The sequence below is a fragment of the Phocoena sinus genome, chromosome 9, assembly GCF_008692025.1.
Source record: "Phocoena sinus isolate mPhoSin1 chromosome 9, mPhoSin1.pri, whole genome shotgun sequence".
Taxonomy (NCBI): domain Eukaryota; kingdom Metazoa; phylum Chordata; class Mammalia; order Artiodactyla; family Phocoenidae; genus Phocoena; species Phocoena sinus.
In genome coordinates this window covers 93,743,079-93,761,615 of record NC_045771.1, presented here as the reverse complement: position 1 = coordinate 93,761,615, position 18,537 = coordinate 93,743,079, and the positions used below count along the sequence as shown (strand labels likewise).

The 18,537-nt window shown below is 41.9% G+C and overlaps 1 protein-coding gene across 2 annotated transcripts in view; it reads right to left on the bottom strand.

Annotated features, from left to right (window-relative positions):
- The window catches only part of CDK13 (cyclin dependent kinase 13), a 114,225-nt gene extending 98,239 nt beyond the window's left edge, over positions 1 to 15,986 (bottom strand). For both annotated transcript variants that reach the window (XM_032643987.1, XM_032643989.1), the window contains exon 1: positions 14,630 to 15,986. In XM_032643987.1, coding sequence (XP_032499878.1) covers positions 14,630 to 15,849 — 1,220 coding nt within the window. In that variant the 5' untranslated portion in view covers positions 15,850 to 15,986. The remainder of the gene's footprint in view (positions 1 to 14,629) is intronic.
- Between the last annotated feature and the right edge of the window lie 2,551 nt (positions 15,987 to 18,537).

Genomic DNA, 18,537 nt, shown 5'->3' with positions numbered 1-18,537 from the left:
CAATCTATTTACACGGTTATATATTTGGAAGGAAATGAGAATGAAAAGGGCATAAAGGGTAGCTTTCACATCTTGCTACATCTCTGTACAGTTTTCAAGCATTTCATATGTTTTAAATATAAAAAGAGTATAGGTTAAAAAAAGTCACAAAATTTTGTTGTATAAAACTGAAAAATGCAGAAAAATTTAAGGATAAACACCAACAGAAAACTTTAAAGATGAACACTACCAGAAATTACTACAAACCAGAACGTATAGTATTTTACAATGTTTTTTACACTGTCACTTTCTTTAATAAAAATGAAAAAAGTTGTATCAATTTATTTACTCCAGTACACCAACTGCTTAACTTCAAAGAATTAAATGTAGAAAATCATGCATGCTTAAGTAACACTAACTAAAGGAAACTACCAACCTTAGTGCATATATTTTCCATAATGAAACATTTTTCATGTTTCTTCCAGCAGAGTCTATGAGGAAACTGATGTGGCCAATCACTATGCACGTACTACAAAACAGGAGACTTCCTCTTTTCCTAGCCCATAGGACAATAGTGGATAATTACACAGGCTTGTGTGTAAAGGACACCATAGGACAATAGTGGATAATTACACAGGCTTGTGTATAAAGGACAACCAAAGCATCTGGAATTTTTCTGACACCAAAAATTAGACTCTGAGGGAAACAACTTTAATCAAAAAATAAAACAAATGCATTTATGAAAAATTCACAGCTAAAATCATTTTGTGGAGAAAGACTGTTTTCCATACCTAATCAGGAACAAGGCAAGGTAGTCCCATTTCACCTCTTCTAATCAACACTGAACTTGAAATTCTATCTGCTATAATTAGGCAAGAAAAAGAACTAGTCCAGGGGAAAATAAAGAAATAAAACATTCTCTATTTGCAGATAACATATCTTGTATATAGAATATCCTAAGGAATCCGCTAAAAAACTATTAGAATTAATAAGTCAGCAAGATGGCAGGATACATGATCAATATAGAAAAATCTTCTGTAGGGAATTCCCTAGCAGTCCAGTGGTTAGGACTCAGCACTTTCACTGCCAGGGCCCGGGGTTCAATCCCTGGTCGGGGAACTAAGATCCTGAAAGACGCGCAGAGCAGCCAAAAAAAACAAAAAAACAAAACACTACTGTAGTTCTACACAGTAGCAATGGACAATGAAAATTTACTTACAAAACAAGGTCCTACTGTATAGCACAGGGAACTACGAATTCAATATCCTATGATAAACCATAATGGGAAAGAATATGAAAAAGAATATATATAACTAAGTACTCTGCTGTACAGCAGAAATTAACACAACATTGTAAATCAACTATACTTCAATACAATTTTTTTTAATTTACCCCCCAAAATTTAACTTACAATAATAATTCCCATTGCAATAGACTTAAATAGAACACCTAAGAATAAATTTAACAAAAGAAGTGCAAGGATTGTACCTACAACAAAAAACACCATTGAAAATACTAAGGAAAATCTAAATAAACGGAAAGACATTCCATGTTCAGTTATTAGATGACTTAACATTATTAAGATGGTAATACTCCCAAACTGATCTCCAGATTCAATGCAATCCCTATGAAAATCCTTAACTGCCTTTTTTGCACAAATTGGCAAGCTGATCCTAAAATTTGTGGGGAAATGCAAAGGATATCCCCACCACCCTCCCCTGCTCCCACAAAAAAAAGACAATAAACACAAAGTCAAAGCAATCTAAAAGAGAAAATTTGAAAGTTCATACTTCCTGATTTCAAAAATTACTGCGAAGTTAGAATAATCAAGACTGTGTCGTACTGGCATAAGGATGGACATGTAAATCAATGGAATAGAACTGAGAGTCCACAAAATTAACTGAAAATAGATAGAAGATCAAGATGTAAGAACTAAAACTATAAAACTCTTAGGAGAAAATATAGGAACAAATCTTTGTGACTTTTAATTAGGTAAAGCCTTCTTAGGTATGATACCAAAGCACAAGCAACAAAAAGAAAAGTTAACTAGACTTCATCAAAATTTAAAACTTTTGTGCTTAATAGATATCAACAAAGTGATACAACAGGAGAAAATATTTGCAAATCAACTATCTGTACCATAATTTATTTATCTGCCCCCCATTCAGAGTACTTAGGTTGTTTCCAGTTTTTGTTATTAGGTAGGAATTATTCATTCCATTTTACAAATAGAAAGACTAGGGATCAAAAAGGATAAGTAAATAAATTGCTTGATATTGCTCTGCTACAAAAGCACCAGAGTTACCACCTAAATTCACATCTGTATTATTTCTAAGTCTTTGCTTTTCCTTTATACTGTATCTCTACCCAGCCAACCCAAGGCACAAGATCTGTCAAACACATAGTAGTCTTTTGGTTGTTCTGTTGACCGCTGCCCTAGGAATTCTTTTTTCTTCTTCTTCTTTTGGGTCCATAACCAATGTCTCAAAAGCTAAGTGACTTGTCCAAAGTTACAGTGCTACAATAGCCCAAGTGGTTGCCAACAAGTTACTTGCGGAAGACTCCATTTCTTTGTACTAAATTAAAGCTGACTCTCCCAAACACAAGAGTTTGTCTCTCTAGGAGAAGGAGAAATGTTGAAAGTCATATTAAGGGACTTGGATCCAGAATATATAAAGAACTCTTAAGATTCAACAATAAGAAGGCAACCAGCTTTTAAAATAGGTAAAGGATTTGAATAAACATTTCCCCCCAAAAGATATACAAATGGCCAATAAACACATGAAAAAATGCTCAACATTATTAGTCATTAGGGAAATGAAATCAAAAGCACAATAAGATAGCACTTTAAACATAAGGATATCTATGATTAAAAAAAAACAACTATTGTCAAGGATGTGGAAAAACTGGAACCCTAACATACTGCTGGTTGGAATATAAAAATTGATGCTGCCACTCTGAAAAACAGTTTGGCAGTTTCTTAAAATGTTAAACATAAGCTTACCATATGACTCAGAAATTCCATTCTTAGGTATATACTCAAGAGAAATAAAAACATATCTCCATGCAAAAACTGAACACAAGTGTTCAAAGGAGCATTATTCATGACAGACCAAAGTGTAAACAACCCAAGTATCCATCAACTGATGGTAAAATATGGTATATCCATATAATGGAACACTACTTTGCTAAAAATGGAATGAAGTACTGATACATGCTACAACATGTATGAGCCTTAGAAACATTAAGTTTAATGAAAAAAGCCAGTCACTGAAGACCATAAACTGTATGATTCCATTTATATGGAATGTCCACAAAAGGCAAGACCATAGAAACAAGAAAGTAGATTGGCGCTTGTCAGAGACTTGGGGAGGTGGGAATGCAGAGTGACTACCACTGAGTTTCTTTCAGGTTTGATTAAAATGTTCTAAAATGAGTGGCAATGGTTGCACAACTCTGTGAATACACTAAAGACCACTGATTGTACTATTTAAAATAAAAGTAAATTGTATAGTTTTTTTTTTTTTTTTTTTTTTTTTTTAAGAGACGGGGTCTCGCTATGTTGCCCAGGCTGGAGTGCAGTGGCTATTCACAGGCGCGATCCCACTACTGATCAGCACGGGAGTTTTGACCTGCTCCGTTTCCGACCTGGGCCGGTTCACCCCTCCTTAGGCAACCTGGTGGTCCCCCGCTCCCGGGAGGTCACCATATTGATGCCGAACTTAGTGCGGACACCCGATCGGCATAGCGCACTACAGCCCAGAACTCCTGGGCTCAAGCGATCCTCCTGCCTCAGCCTCCCGAGTAGCTGGGACTACAGGCGCGCGCCACCACGCCCGGCTGTATAGTTATTTTAAAAACTAGAAAAAGTAAATAACATAACACTGAAATGTTTCGTGTTTATTCTAAAAGTGTATTTCCTTTCCTTTATGTTCCTAATGGAACACTGAAAGTTAAAAAAAAAAAAAAAAAAAAAAAAGACAGATGGCTGACTTTCTGCAGATTTGCTCAGGCAAACAAGTTCTAATCCACTGAGCATAACCCTGTCTTCATGTTTCACTGAATCATGTCTTGAGACGTGTTTTTGAAGAGAGAAAAAGGAAAGATGGTGAGAATAGCACAGGAAGGGCTTAATACTTGATTTGCATGAAGGCACATATTTTTGATTAGTCTAACTCTAGTCATCATGAATTTATTCATAGGCCAATATTAGACTCTGCTAATAGCAAAATTTACTGTAGTTCTATACATTAGCAATGGACAATCAAAATTAAATTACAAAAACAATACCCATTATAATAGCCTTAAAAAAAATACCTAGGAATTTAACAAAGTAGTTCAAGGATTGTACCCTGAAACATTTTTCAAAAATTGAAAAGATTAAGGAAAATCTAAATAAATGGAAAGACATTGCATTTTCACGTATTAGATGACAACATTATTAAGATAGGAATACTCTCAAATTAATCTCCGGATTCAATGCAATCCCTGTGAAATTGTTTATAAATTCTGAGGTGCTGGATATTTTATTATCCAAATCAATTTAATATTATTTGTCAGGTATCTATCACCTATAGATACAACAGGTGGCAGGTGCTTAAGAGACACTAAGATTAAAAAAGAAACTCATGGAACTTAAAATCCAGTGGCTGGGGCTTCCCCAGTGGTGCAGTGGTTAAGAATCTGCCTGCCAATTCAGGGCACACGGGTTCGAGCCCTGGTCTGGGAAGATCCCACATGCCGCGGAGCAACGAAGCCCGTGCACCACATCTACTAAAGCCCGCATGCTCTAGAGCCCGCACACCACAACGAAGAGTAGCCCCCGCCCGCCACAACTAGAGAAAGCCCACGCGCAGCGACAAAGACCCAAAACAGCCAAAAATAATAAATAAAAACAAATAAATTTTTTTAAAAATCCAGTGGCTGATGCAAAAACAAATTATTATGGAAACTCTCGTCAAACTACACAAGCCAGAAGTGAAATAAGTCAAAGTACCCTGGGGGAAAAATACATATATACAGAATTCCATACCTAGCAAAAATATCTTTCACAATGGAGACTTTTTCAGACAGACAAAACAGCAGACCTGCATTAAAAGAAATGTTCAAAGCCATCCCTCTGGCCAGAGAAAAATATTACATTAAAATTTGGATCTACACAGAGGAAAGAGAAATGTTTGAAAAGGTATGTATAAAAGTAGGTAAATGACTTTTCTCATTTTAAATTTCATGTCTACACATAACATACATAAGTTATACATATGTAGAAATAAAACATATGACAAGAACAGTACAAAAGACAAGAAGAAAATGGAGGCATGCTCTTGTAATGTTATATTATACATGAAGGTAGACTGTGATAAATTAAAGATGTATATTACAAAACCAAGGATGTATAAGCACAGGGAACTATTTTCAATATCTCATAATAACCTATAATGAAAAAGTATATATAAATTACTGAATCACTTCAATGTACACCAGAAACACAACACTGTAAATCAACTACACTTCAATTAAAAAAAAAAAAAAAAGTTAAAAAGAAACCCAAGGAGAAAAAAACCTGTGAACATGAGTTAGGCAAAGTTTGAGGACACAGGCAATGACAAAGAACACAAATCATAAAAGAAAAAATTGCCAAATGAGAGTTCATGAAAATTTAAAACTTCTGCTTTTGAAATTACTGTTAAGGAAAGGTGAGCCAGGAAAGGTGACTGGCTCACCTTTGCAAAACATGTATCTGATAAACAGTTTGTATCCAGAATATGTACAGAACTCAATGAGACAAACAACCCAATTCATAAAGAATATGGACAAAACATTTTAAGACACTTCTCAAAAGACATGAAGAGCAAATAAGCATACAGAAAGATGCTCAACATTATTAGTCATTAGGGAATTGCAAATAAAACCACAATGATATACCGCTATACCTCTACTAGAACAGCTAAAATCAAAGACTGACAAAAACTGAAGTCTCAGTGAGAATATGAAGCAACTGGAATGCTCATACACAGCTGACTAGAACGCAAAATGGTACAGCCATTTTGGAAAACAGGCTGGCATTTTCTTATGAAGTCAAACATTCACTTAATCATACAACACAGTAGTCCCACCCCTAATTTGCTCACAAATAATAAAAGCAAAAGATCTATATTCAAATGTTCACAGCAGCTTTGTTCATAACAGCTCAAAACTGGAAACAACTCAATTGTTTATCAACTGGGTAATGGGATAAGCAAATTGCAGTATATTCATAAATGGAATATGACTCAGCAATAAAAAGGAACAAACCACTCGAACATGCAACAACATCAGTGAATCTCAAAAGCTGGCTAAGTGAAAGGCAGACAACAAAGATTACATACCATATAATTCCATTTATATGACATCAAGAAAGGTAAAACTAATGTGACAGAAAGTAAATTAGTGGTTGCCAAGGACCACAGGTAAGAGTAGGGGACGGACTGCAAAGAGGCACAGGGAACTTTTGGGGGCAATAGGAATGTTCCAGTTATCATGATTGTGGTGATTCATCAAACCCATTTAATTGCACACTTAAAACTGGTGAACTGTACTATATGTAAAGTTATACCTCAATAAAACTAGTTTTTAAAATGAATGAATGAAACATGTCCAAAGTACGGGGGTGGGGGTGGAGAACTCTAATTAATCCAAGCCTGGATATAATAAGTATTCATAAAAGTGATCTCGGGGCAATAAGCATTAAGAGAAATCACTTTGGGATGAGATTAATGAAGGCTTCATAGATAAGATGACACATGAACTATGGTTGAAAAAATGGACAAGTAGGATTGGCCAATTGAGGGTAGGGCATAAACTAACCTAAAGGGGGCTTACAACTCCATGTTCTTAAAATGGTAAGGAGTCCAGTTTGTATTGTCATCAACACATACAGTGAGAAATAAGGTTATTTTGGGTCAGTCTATGTGGAGAATCTTAAATGCCCAGTTCAAGAATTTGACTCTGTAAAAATGTTTTACAAAAAAATGACAGAATCAAAGTGGCATTTTGAGATTAATTTGAATGCAGAAAACAGGAAGGGCTCAAAGAGAAAAAGCCCAAATGCAATCAGAATCAACAATAAGGATGTAAGCTACTGAGTTTCGAACTAAATAAGAGTAGACCAGGGCTTCCCTGATGGCACTGCGGTTAAGAATCCACCTGTCAATGTAGGGGACATAGGTTCGAGCCCTGGTCCAGGTAGATTCACATGCCATGGAGCAACTAAGCCTGTGCGCCACAACTACTGAACCTGCGCTCTAGAGCCTGTGGGCCACAACTACTGAGTCCACATGCCACAACTACTGAAGCCCACGTGCCTAGAGCCCGTGCTCTGCAATAAGAGAAGCCACCGCAACGAGAAGCCCACGCACCGCAACGAAGAGTAGCCCCTGCTCGCCGCAACTAGAGAAAGCCTGTGCACAGCAATGAAGACCCAACACACAGCAATGAAGACCCAATGCAGCCAAAAATAATTAATTAATTAATTTTAAAAAAACAGAGTAGACCAAAGACCATTACAGAAGGACAAATTAGAACAAGCAATTCAGTAGAACTCAGGAGGGAGAGGAGGTAAGTATTACTAAGGTTTTGGCACTGGATGCTTGGGAGAAACTACTGCCACTTAAAACACATGCACACGCACACACAAATCAAAAAATTCTTAAAACTAGATGTTAAATAAACAAGGTTAAAAGACTCACAAAAATACTAATACTACAAAAAACACTTAATATCTCTACTACAAAGAGCTCTTATAAATTAGAAAAACATCAAATAATGAATCAAGAAATCAGAACATCCAACATACAGATGAAAAGAAAGGCAGCCTTATTAGATATTAAAGAAACACAAATGAAAAAAAATAACGGGACATCTGACAACTCCAAGCGATGGTGGGACTGAAGAAACAGGCATTCTCACACTGTTGGGAAATATAAATTGGTAAAAGCCTTCTAAAAGGGCAATATGACAGTGTATCAGAACTATAAACCTGTAAACCATTTTTGACCCCAGCAATTTTATCCCTAGGAAATCCAATCTAGAGGAGATAATGGGCAAATGCACACAAAAATTCTGCGACAAATGCATAAACATAGAAAAAAACAAAAAATAAAATAAATAAGAATCTAGCAAAATGGACTTGGCCAAAGAAGTTATTGTATATCCATACAACAGAATACTAGCAGCCAATATAAAGAATATACTATGGAGTACAGGGCACAAAATAGCATTGTAGTATGTTATGTAAAATCTTATGTCCTTATGCATATACGCATAGAAGTCTAGAAGAATGTTCATCAAAATGTCATGGGGGTGATCATCTCAGTTAGCTGGATTCAAAGGGACTTTTAATCTCATACTTTTCTATACTAACAAAATTTCTACCATGAGCCTCTATTATTCTTTGTAGATATGTGAAAAATAATGAAGAGCAATATCAGAAAAAGAAATGACTCCAAGAGAAGTGAAATAATTAATTTAATGGTGGATAAATTAAGTTTGAAGTGTCAATAAAATACTTCAGTGAAAGTATCCCTATACAACTGAAAATGCAAAAAACGGAAAAGAAACAGAAAATGGGCATGCAGCCCATGAACTACTTTCGTTTTCAGTTCCTCTCACCACCTTTTTCATTTCCATTTTATGCAAATTCCAATTTTTAACCTAGACTTTAATCCTCTAACCTACATTTATTTTCCAAATATATTAAGAACACTAGATTCTACCATAATTTGCATGTGCAGAAATTCAAGGAACAAAATCACTGCGAATAAGTAATACATTTCATAATACTTTTGCTTCCAACACCCACTTTAAAGTTTACAGATATCTACATATGAAACAAAGCCAACCAAAAATAACAACAAAAACTTAAATGATATTCATAGAAAGCATACAGAATAAGAGAAAAGATTTAAATGACCATAAATATGAATATTAAGCAACATTAATTTTCAGCTGGTTTCTCAAAAATAGCTATTAATTTTTCAGTCAGGAAATAAAAGCTTGACATACAGTCTACTCAGAAAATTTTCACCAAAAAAACCAGATCATTTATCTTGATCATACAATAGAGTACAAATATAAATACTAAGTCTGAATTTATTCTTTTTTTTTTTTTTTTTTTGGCAGCACTGGGCAGGCAGCATGTGGGATCTTACTTCCCGGACCAGGGATGGAACCTGTGCCCCCTGCATTGGAAATGCAGAGTCTTAACCACTGGACTGCCAGGGAAGTCCCTGAATTTATTCTGTTCACCCTAAAAGTGACTCCCAGCATCCTTGACTCATTCCAGTAAAGCATGAGCTAGAAGGGGGAAGTTCTTAAATTTTCTCCTTATAAATCAAAACAATTACTCCCCCATCCTAGAGTATACGTAAACCAAAACAGCAAGTAAATTTAGAGATACAACTGACATTTATGCAAAAGCTGGTTTGCATTAATCTGTGGACAAAAATATTCAAATTAATTCAACCACTAATAAATACACTTTGGAATTTGTCCTTTAGGAGCTTACAATCTAGTAGGAAAAACACAAATTTTTAAAAGCTCTACAGCAAAGATAAAGTGCCGTAGAAATATAACGAAAGGAATTAACTTTTTCTGGATGAACGGAGTAAAGGTCTCAAGATGGTGGAATTTGAGCTGGGTTTTGAATGCAAAGCTGGAGGCAGAGAAGAGGAAAAAAGGCATTTGAAGCTAAAAGAACAGCAAATGGAAAAATGTAGAGAAATAAAAGTGCCTCTAAAAATGGAACTCTGATAGAATGGGACCAGATATAAAAGGCATTACCTGACAATGCATTAGAAAATTTGGACTTAATTAATGGAACTGATACAATCTAATCAAAATTTTCAGCAAACTCTCCTGTATAAAGAATAAATTGGGAAGAAAAGAATAACAGGAAGTCTGATTACAAATGAGGGCCCCAACTAAGGTACTGGAAATGGAATAAATATTAGTGTTAGAACAAAAATGTGAGAGAATGAGTAGATGTAAATGTCAGGCAAGGTTGGGTCAGAGAAGCAGCAAAACACAAGCCCATCTTGGGAATGAAAGGATTACAGTTTGGAGACTTAAGACAGTTCACTTAAATTCCCATTCCTTCTGAGTGTTTCTGCATTTATCCAACTATCCTGTATTTTTAACACTTTTGAAAATCATTTTAAGAATTCAATTCATCTAAGGATATTCATGACTTATTTCCAGTAAGTACATATCAAATCAGTATTTTATGAGTAATAGCTTTTTTAAAATTCTGGAATGTCTTCATTTCATATATTTTTGAGCACTAGTTTCTAGGACAAAACACTAAATAATCCACAACAAGAGATACTGCGTATCATATGCAAATGAATACTAATAAATTCATTTAAATTTCCATCTAGGGTATGCCCATCTTTAGATTCTCAGGGTCTCAATATTATTCCATAACAGAGGTTTCTGCTGCTTCTTGGTGGAAGAGAAGTTCCACAGGTTCAGAGAGAGAATCAATTATATATAACAATTTATTGTACTGATTGTAACTTGTCTGACTTGAGTGACTTCAGACCAAGACATCCCATGGCAAAACAACCCTCAATAACTATTATTAGTGTCTTCAAAAAATGTTTTTAGCCTCCTATTCATAAAACCTACAAAAAAGACAAAATGAGCTGAAAGAACCTTTAGAAGAATTTGGTTTTTTTAATCTTCAAAATGCTGCAAAGATGGCCAGGAAACAGAAATTAACACATAAATATCCAAACAGGGGGTGAATTTTAGCAAAACAGATCATTAAGTGAGGTGGTCAGCTCCCTTGAACCCCACCTGAGGTTCAATACAGCACAATATCAAGAGCTGGTACTTCAAAATCAGCTCAGGGTTTGAATCCAAGCTGACTTTGGAACAAATCACTTAACTTTTTAGAGCTTCCATTTCCCAATCTATCAACAGGAATGTTCCAACCACAACATGGGTTTTGGAGGTGAATATATGTTAAGTATTTATCAATGCCTGGCGTTCAGTAAAACCTAAATGTCAGTACCACTGCCTCTCATTCTGAACAGCTCCTCTCTTCAGTCCACCTGCACATTCATTATAAGGCCAATCAGCAGAATTATATGACTTCTCACATCCCAACAGTCAAGTAGCAAAGGAAATATGGTAACCCGGTTATACAGAGGAAAAAGGAAAGCTAAGAAGGGACTTGATGAAAAGCATGAGCAGCAGAGGGCTGAAGATTCAGATGTTGGCAAAGAGCAGGTTGTGAAGTACAAGTCAATAGAATAGAGAGGATTTATTCTAGGAACTAACACAGAGAAAATCTTCATTCCATGGTCTCAATACCATTTTGAATGTGCATGCATTTCCTTAAAAATATCTACAGTGACAATTCATTCATATATAAGCTCCATGTGGGCTGGAAAAAGACCACTCTGCTATTTCCTATAGCAAAACACAGTCTCTATTAAATCCTTACATATCCAGGCCCACAATATTTCACAGGCTCAATGAACGCCATCATTCCTTCCCTTACCCATTCAACAATTATTAAGAGTCTAATTGTGCCAGATACTACACTGAGCACTAGGAATACAACGGTCATCAAGACAGGATAATTGCCTTCATGGAGCTCGCAATCCAAGAGTCTATTCATTAAACAACATGGGCCACCTATCACAATGACTTAAACAAAACTTTTTGCATTAAGCTGGACAAGATAGTTCAATTAGTTATTCCAAAACAGTAATAACACATTTGTTATATTTAAAAATCAAGTTCTTCAATCAACTATTTTAACTATAAATTCTGGGCCCCATATTTTAAGCAGGACATTTGACAAACTAGGTATAATATAATGTGAAATCAAAAACTGTATGCAAAATGAGTTTTCTGACCCAGAGAAGAAAAGACAAAACAACTGTCTTGGGCTTCCCTGGTGGCGCAGTGGTTGAGAATCTGCCTGCTAAGGCAGGGGACACGGGTTCGAGCCCGGGTCTGGGAAGATCCCACATGCCGTGGAGCAACTGGGCCCGTGAGCCACAACTACTGAGCCTGCACGTCTGGAGCCTGTGCTTCACAGCAAGAGAGTCCGCGATAGTGAGGGACCCGCGCGCCGCGATGAAGAGTGGCCCCCGCTTGCCACAACAAGAGAAAGCCCTCGCACAGAAACGAAGACCCAACACGGCCAAAAATAAATTAAAAACAAAAAAAAACCAACTGTCTTTACATTTTGAAGAGGCAGTATACAGGTTTGCTCTGAACTATTCCAAAAAGTTAAACTTGAAGCAATTATTAGAAGTTACGTGGGGGCAGATTTCTGTTTCAATATGAAGAATTCTAGCATTTCAAGCTATTCAATAAAAATTCCACCACGTTACATTTCTGTAATAGTCTGTAATATTTCTACACTTTGCAAAACACAAATCTTTTTTTCCTTTAAAAAGAAATCAGCTTTATTGAGATGTAATTTAAGTACAGCAAAATTCACCAATTTTAAGTGTACATAAAACACAAATTTTCATTTAATCCTTGGAATAATAAAAAAAAAACAAGTATTTTGCTGTTACAGTTTAGGAAACTGAGTCTCCCAGGGCGTTGCTAAGACACTGGGCAAACCAGAAAGTCCCAAATCTAATGGAATAAGCTGTCTCAAAGTAACATCTTCCCACCTCTAGATGTATACAGGCACACAACCAAAAGGCTGGATGTCAGGAATGTTGGCCAAAATATTCTAAAGCTTCTTCCAAACCCAACCACTTAGAAACACTGGTGGTCAACACAGACACCAGGAAAAGATTCAGTAATGAATGGTCCTCTAGAACGCAAGCCTCAAGAGGGCAAGGACCTTGTCTCTCTTCATTGCTATATTCCAGTCCTTAAAACAGTACCCGGCATATAATATGTGCTCAATAAATATTTGCTAAATACAAATAATCCCAAATGCACATACCACTGCTCTGAAATAAATATAAAATACACAGCACTATCAGATAATAAAGGACCTCACTGAAGTATCCAGCAACTAAAAGGCCTGATAAACAAAAAATCCATTCCTAAAATTGCATCATACACTTAAAATTGCTATCTAAAGCACTGAAACTTTGACCTACTCCGTCAAAAACAAATTCATCTGCAAAAAATGCAAGCCTTTTGGCAAACCTATTTTAATTAAACTAAAATATAAACTCGTACAAGACACAGAAGCTAGATATGGTGAAATGAGTTTTCAATGTTGATAGTCTTTGCTTAAGGCATCAACTAGCATTGAAAGTGTGCTTGAACCCTGCAAGAATGAAGAGATTTATACAGCTGGTTTGGTTTAAAGACAAACACACACAAATCTCCACTCGCATTACATCTTTACACTTACTAGGCTGACGCTTCAAAGAGATCTAATTTTACTGGTACACATGTTGTATTGAGATTCAACATAACCGTGCTTAGAGGTACTCAGCAGCTGCTTGGCATTACTGAAAAGTAAAACCAATAAGAAAAAACAACGGCTGCAAACAATTCGTAATACCCTAAACTATAAGGCCTAGAATTTCTAGACATCTAAAAGAATTTAAGAACCTGTAATATCCTCAGAAGTTACTTTTAATTCATTTTGCTTAACAGATAAATATATATCAATGCACACACCATTTTTGGAGAACAGCATTATATAACAGGCAAGGCATTAACAGCTATATTAAAGAATTACTCCAATTTCACTAAAGTATACCTTTCAAAGATATCTGAACAAAGATCCTGACACTTAAAGGTCTATTAACTTTAAAGTAAGTGTAAACAGTAATTTAAAGTACTAGCAGATAGTGTGATAGTTTAAGAAACGTCCAGTACTAAGCCATTCACTCGGTGGCTACACTGGATTACACCAACTAGCTTATGTTTATATTACATTATTAGCAACTGGGTGTCACCACAAACCAACACAGAAACCACAATCTCATTATTTTCTTCTACTTTTTAAAATCATGACTTTGGAAGATCAGGTTAAAAAAAAAAAAAGCTATTCCACACAAGAATACCATAAAATGAGTATCTTCTTTATCTTACGAATTAAGAACCGTAAGCTTTTTCACATATGGAAAGAATGAACTTGACAGAAAGGCTGCTTTTCCCACCGCTGTACTAATCATATGAAACATTTGCAACCCACATCTAACTCTGACATCAGCACCTGGCGCCGATTCTCCTTTACAAATGCTTACTCCCTAAGCTGCAATCCACTCCTAAGTCTCCAGCAACGAAACCTCTTCGGAGGGCTTTCAAAACTGTGACAAATCACCCTCCAGGCTGACCCAAAGCAACTGCGCTGGAAAAGCAAAGAGCAGTTTAGAGAAACCCGTTTAAATGGATTAACGCAACTCCTTTAAAACGGTGAACCCTTCCTCAGAACCCTTCCCCGCCAGAGCGAGGAGAAACTCTGCCGGACCTGTTGCTTTGTCCCCTCCGAAGCCCCCACAAGGTGCTCGGGGCGCGCGAAAACGCCCCTCCCCACCGGAAGCCCCGTGCCAGGTGAGGTTTTCTCGCCTCGCCGGCCGACTGGAATGCTGCAGCGCCCCATAGCCTCTTGCCCTGCCTCCGGGGCTCTGGCCGGCCCAGCCCGAGACAGACCCCGGGACGCCGGACTCACCTGATCACAGGGCTGTAGGGGCTCCGGGAGCGGCGCCAGCTGCTGCTGCTGTACGGGCTTGGGGACACGTCGCCGCCCCGCTCGTAGGAGCTGTGGCGGCTGTAGCTGGGGGAGCGGCGGCGGCTGTAGGGGCTCGGGGAGCGGGCCAGACGCCGCGAGTAGGGGCTGCTGCCGCCTCCCGCCGGGCTGGGGGACTTGCGGCTCCGCAGGCTCTGCGAGGCCCTGTGGGACACCGGGCTGTCGTCCCGGCCTCCCAGCGGGCTCAGGGACCGCTGCCGCCGCCTGTAGGCCTTGGGCTCGGTCTTGTCCTCCCGGTAGGCCTTGGGCGGCTCCTTGTAGGCCGACGGCGGCTCCTTGGACGACTTAGTCCGGCTCCGGTGGGCCTTCGGGTCTCGGTCCTTGCGGCTGCTACTGCTGCTGGACGTGGCCGAGGCGCTTTTCCGGCGGCCGCCGCTGCTGCTGCTGCTGCCACTTTTGGCGGCCTCCACCCGCTCTTCGCCGCCGTGGCCGTGGCGGCTGCGGGACTTGGAGGCCTCGCCGCCGCCGCCGCCGCGCTGCCCGTCCCGCCGCCGGTGCTCGCGGTGGCGGTCTTTGCTGCGGCCGCTGCTGCTGCGGCGGTCCCGGCGGGGCCTGCGCTCCGACCCTTCCCCGCGCCGCTGGGTGCCGGAGGAGGAGGCCGGACTCCCGCCGCTGCCCCCCGTTCCCCCGGCAGCCGTCGCCGCCGTTGCCGCGCTGACCCCCCCCAGCAGCAGCCCCTGCTCGGACTGGGAGCTTACATCCTCGTACTCCACCAGCGGGGTCACACCCCCGCCGCTACTAGCACCGCCACCGCCGTCCTGCTGCGGCTGGGGCAGCGAGAAGACCCGACGCTTCTCCGCCTCCTGCCCGGCGCGGGGCCCGCGGCGCCGCTTCTGCCGCCCTCCTGCGCGCCTCTTGCCTCTCGCCAGCCGCTTGACCTCCAGAGGGGGGCCCGGGCTGAAGCAAGAGGAGGAGGCCGCGGCGGCGGCGGCTGCGGCGGCGGCCGTGCCGGGAGCAGCCAGGAAGAGCAGAGGCGGCGGGGGCGGCGGCGGTTGCAGGAGCTGCGGCTGCAGGAGCGGCAACAGCAGCGGCGGCTGCTGAGGGGACAGGAATCGCCTCCGCTTGCGGCGTTCCTCCAACTTCTTCTCCGCCCAGCTCAAGCCCCCGCCTCCCCCCAGCGCCGTGTCCGAGCTGCTCGGCATCGCCTAGAGCCCGCCGCAGAGCGCGGCGCGGGTGCGGCCTCCTCCCGGGTCAGATCCTGGCCATCTCCCCCGCCGGAAACGGGAACGGCGGCGGCGGTGGCGGAGGGACACCGAGCACCAGGGCCGGCCGGGAGACGCGCCACGATAATCCGGGTCGGGACTCGGGTCCCTGGGTTCCAGATCACAGTGGGGTACGCAGCGGCCTCCGGGCCCGAGGGAAGCAGGGAATCCGGGCGGAGGAGCTCCCGATCGTGCTCGTCTTCCTAGCCTCGGCAGCAAAAACACCAGATGCGCTGGGCGCTGACCTGCGGGGGAGTCCGGAGTCCTCCAAGTGCCCCCGGGGGTGGGGGAGAGCGACCTCGGCCGCGCTCTCGGCTCGGGCAGCGCAACGCGGAAGTACCACCTTCGTCTCCGCTTCACTCCATCGGGCCCTGACGTTGGGTGCGAGTTCAGGGGAGGGGAGTGGGCGAGACAACAACACGCCTCCGCCGCCTCCTTCTCCTCGTCGACGTTGTCCTCCTGTGGTGGCGGCGACACACGGCGGGCGCCTCAGAAGTGGCCTGGGCCTGACAACAACTCCCGGCCTAAGGCCTCGCGCACTCTGCGGCCCGCAGGGACGGGCGGCGGGGCGGGGCGAGGCGGGGGCGACCGGGCTGCGGCTCACGGTTGGGGCAGCGAGTGTGCGGGGCTGGGCGGGGGGCTGTTTCCGGGGAGATGGGGGCGGGGGGGCGTTTCTGAGTCTGTGGGGGTGGGTATGGGCCCTGACTTTCTTCTTCCTTCGGCGCGGCGAGCAGAGGTGGCGGTGCTGCCCCTTTCCTCCGCTCCCCCCCCGCCTCCACGAGGAGGCTCCTGGTGTGCGCGGCTGGCCCGGCTCGCTCCTCCCCTTCCCTCTCCGCTCCTCGTCAGGAGGAGGGAGGGAGATGGGACTTGCTGGTTGGGCCCTAACCTCCACAACCCCTCCTTCTAGCCTCGCTCTTTCGGCCTTTCCCCTCTTCGGCCCTGACGCAAGGCCGGGGGCGCGCACGCACGTCGCGCTCTGAGAAAGCCCAAGGTGAGTGGTGTCAGGGGCAAAGGAGGCGGGAACAAAGTTGCCGCGCACGGGCGTGCTCGCTCCCGCCAAGCGACGGGCGTCTGGCCCGGAAGTGAGGGAACGTAGAGACGGCTCCACTTCCGATTGGGGTGGGACTCTGTGAAGAAGAGTTAAAGAAAGGAGAGGGTTCGTGCGCCGCCCACTGCTGTCGTTGGAGAGTCTCGGGGTGACGGCGCGCCGGTCGTGCCTGTTGCTTGCGTCCAGCGCGCAGCACCGGCTCTGGATCTTCGCAGGCGCCGCACGGCGAGAGCAAGAATCTGGAGACTCAGGAATAATGCCATTAATGGTCTTCTGGGCTGGATAATCACCCCGTCGTCTCCTCTCAGCCAAGCCCGGACGGAGGTTGGAACAGCTGCGACAGAGGGAGAGGGCACCCTGCAAAAGAGGGCGGAGATGGCGTTAGCTTAAACTATCTCTTGTACACCCAAGTTCCAGGCCCCATCTTGACCTAAAAACAGTTGGAAATCCCAGCCTGGCGCTTCCATTAACACTGAAGTTTAAAAAAAAAAAAGTTAATACGAGGAATAATGAAACGTCGAAAGGAACTCCGGGAAACCCCAAAATTTTTACCGGCGGCCTTGAAGTCAAAACATCTTGCTCAAATGAGAGCTGCCCTCTTGGCACTTCACCCTCTTTCACCTTAACTATCCAAATCTGTGGGGCTGCAAAGCATAACCATTCGGTGACCTCACGTCTCATTTCTTGCATTACCAGGTTAGCCTTAACTTAAATGGCTTATTGGTTTGGGGTTTTTTTTTTTAATTTTAATTGTATTATAGTTGAGTTACAATGTTGTGTTTCAGGTGTACGCGAAGTGAATCAGTTATACATCCGCATATACCCACTCTTTTTTAGATTCCTTTCCCATATAGGCCATTACAGAGTATTGCGTTCCCTGTGCTACACAGCAGGTCCTTATTAGTGGCTTGTGGGGTTTTAATATGGTTGCAAAGAGAAGCTGAGCAGTGCATTCAATGGCTACATGTAGTCACCCGTTTTCAAGTTTATTCAGTGCATCAGTTGGTTCTTAGTTCTTAAACACTTGGTACCCATCCATCATTCATGCCTTAATAATTTTAATACACTAACACTGTATCTCAGTCTGGACTCACCTAAGCTGAAATCAGACTTCACTGAAAGAGTACAAAGGGTGTTTGCTGAAGAATAAAGGAGGAGGCAAAGGAGTAGGTAATCTTGAAGGCAGTTCATTTCCCAGGAGGATAGGCCCTGGGTGGGCCACACAGTGGGACCTACCATGCAGCCAGAAGGATGTGGTAAATGCACTGGGAAACTGAATAGAAAAGTAAGGGACAAGATGCCTAAAAACGTTTCTCCTTGGCAGTATTGCTGCCTGAAGTTCCTACAACCTAAACCAGTTAGCGAGAGGATTTTTCCAAAAAAATACGATCAACCTGCCCCATCATCCTACTTTGAAAAGCCTGGAGTAACAGAACAAGGAGAGCAAAATGGATTTGTCTAGCAGTTCGTCACATACGACCAACTCCAGGTAAGAATATCATCTTCTGTCCTATACTTGCAAAGAAAACATGTTCCAAAGTAATGGGTAGCTTCCAGTCCAGGTTGCAAACAGAAAACAT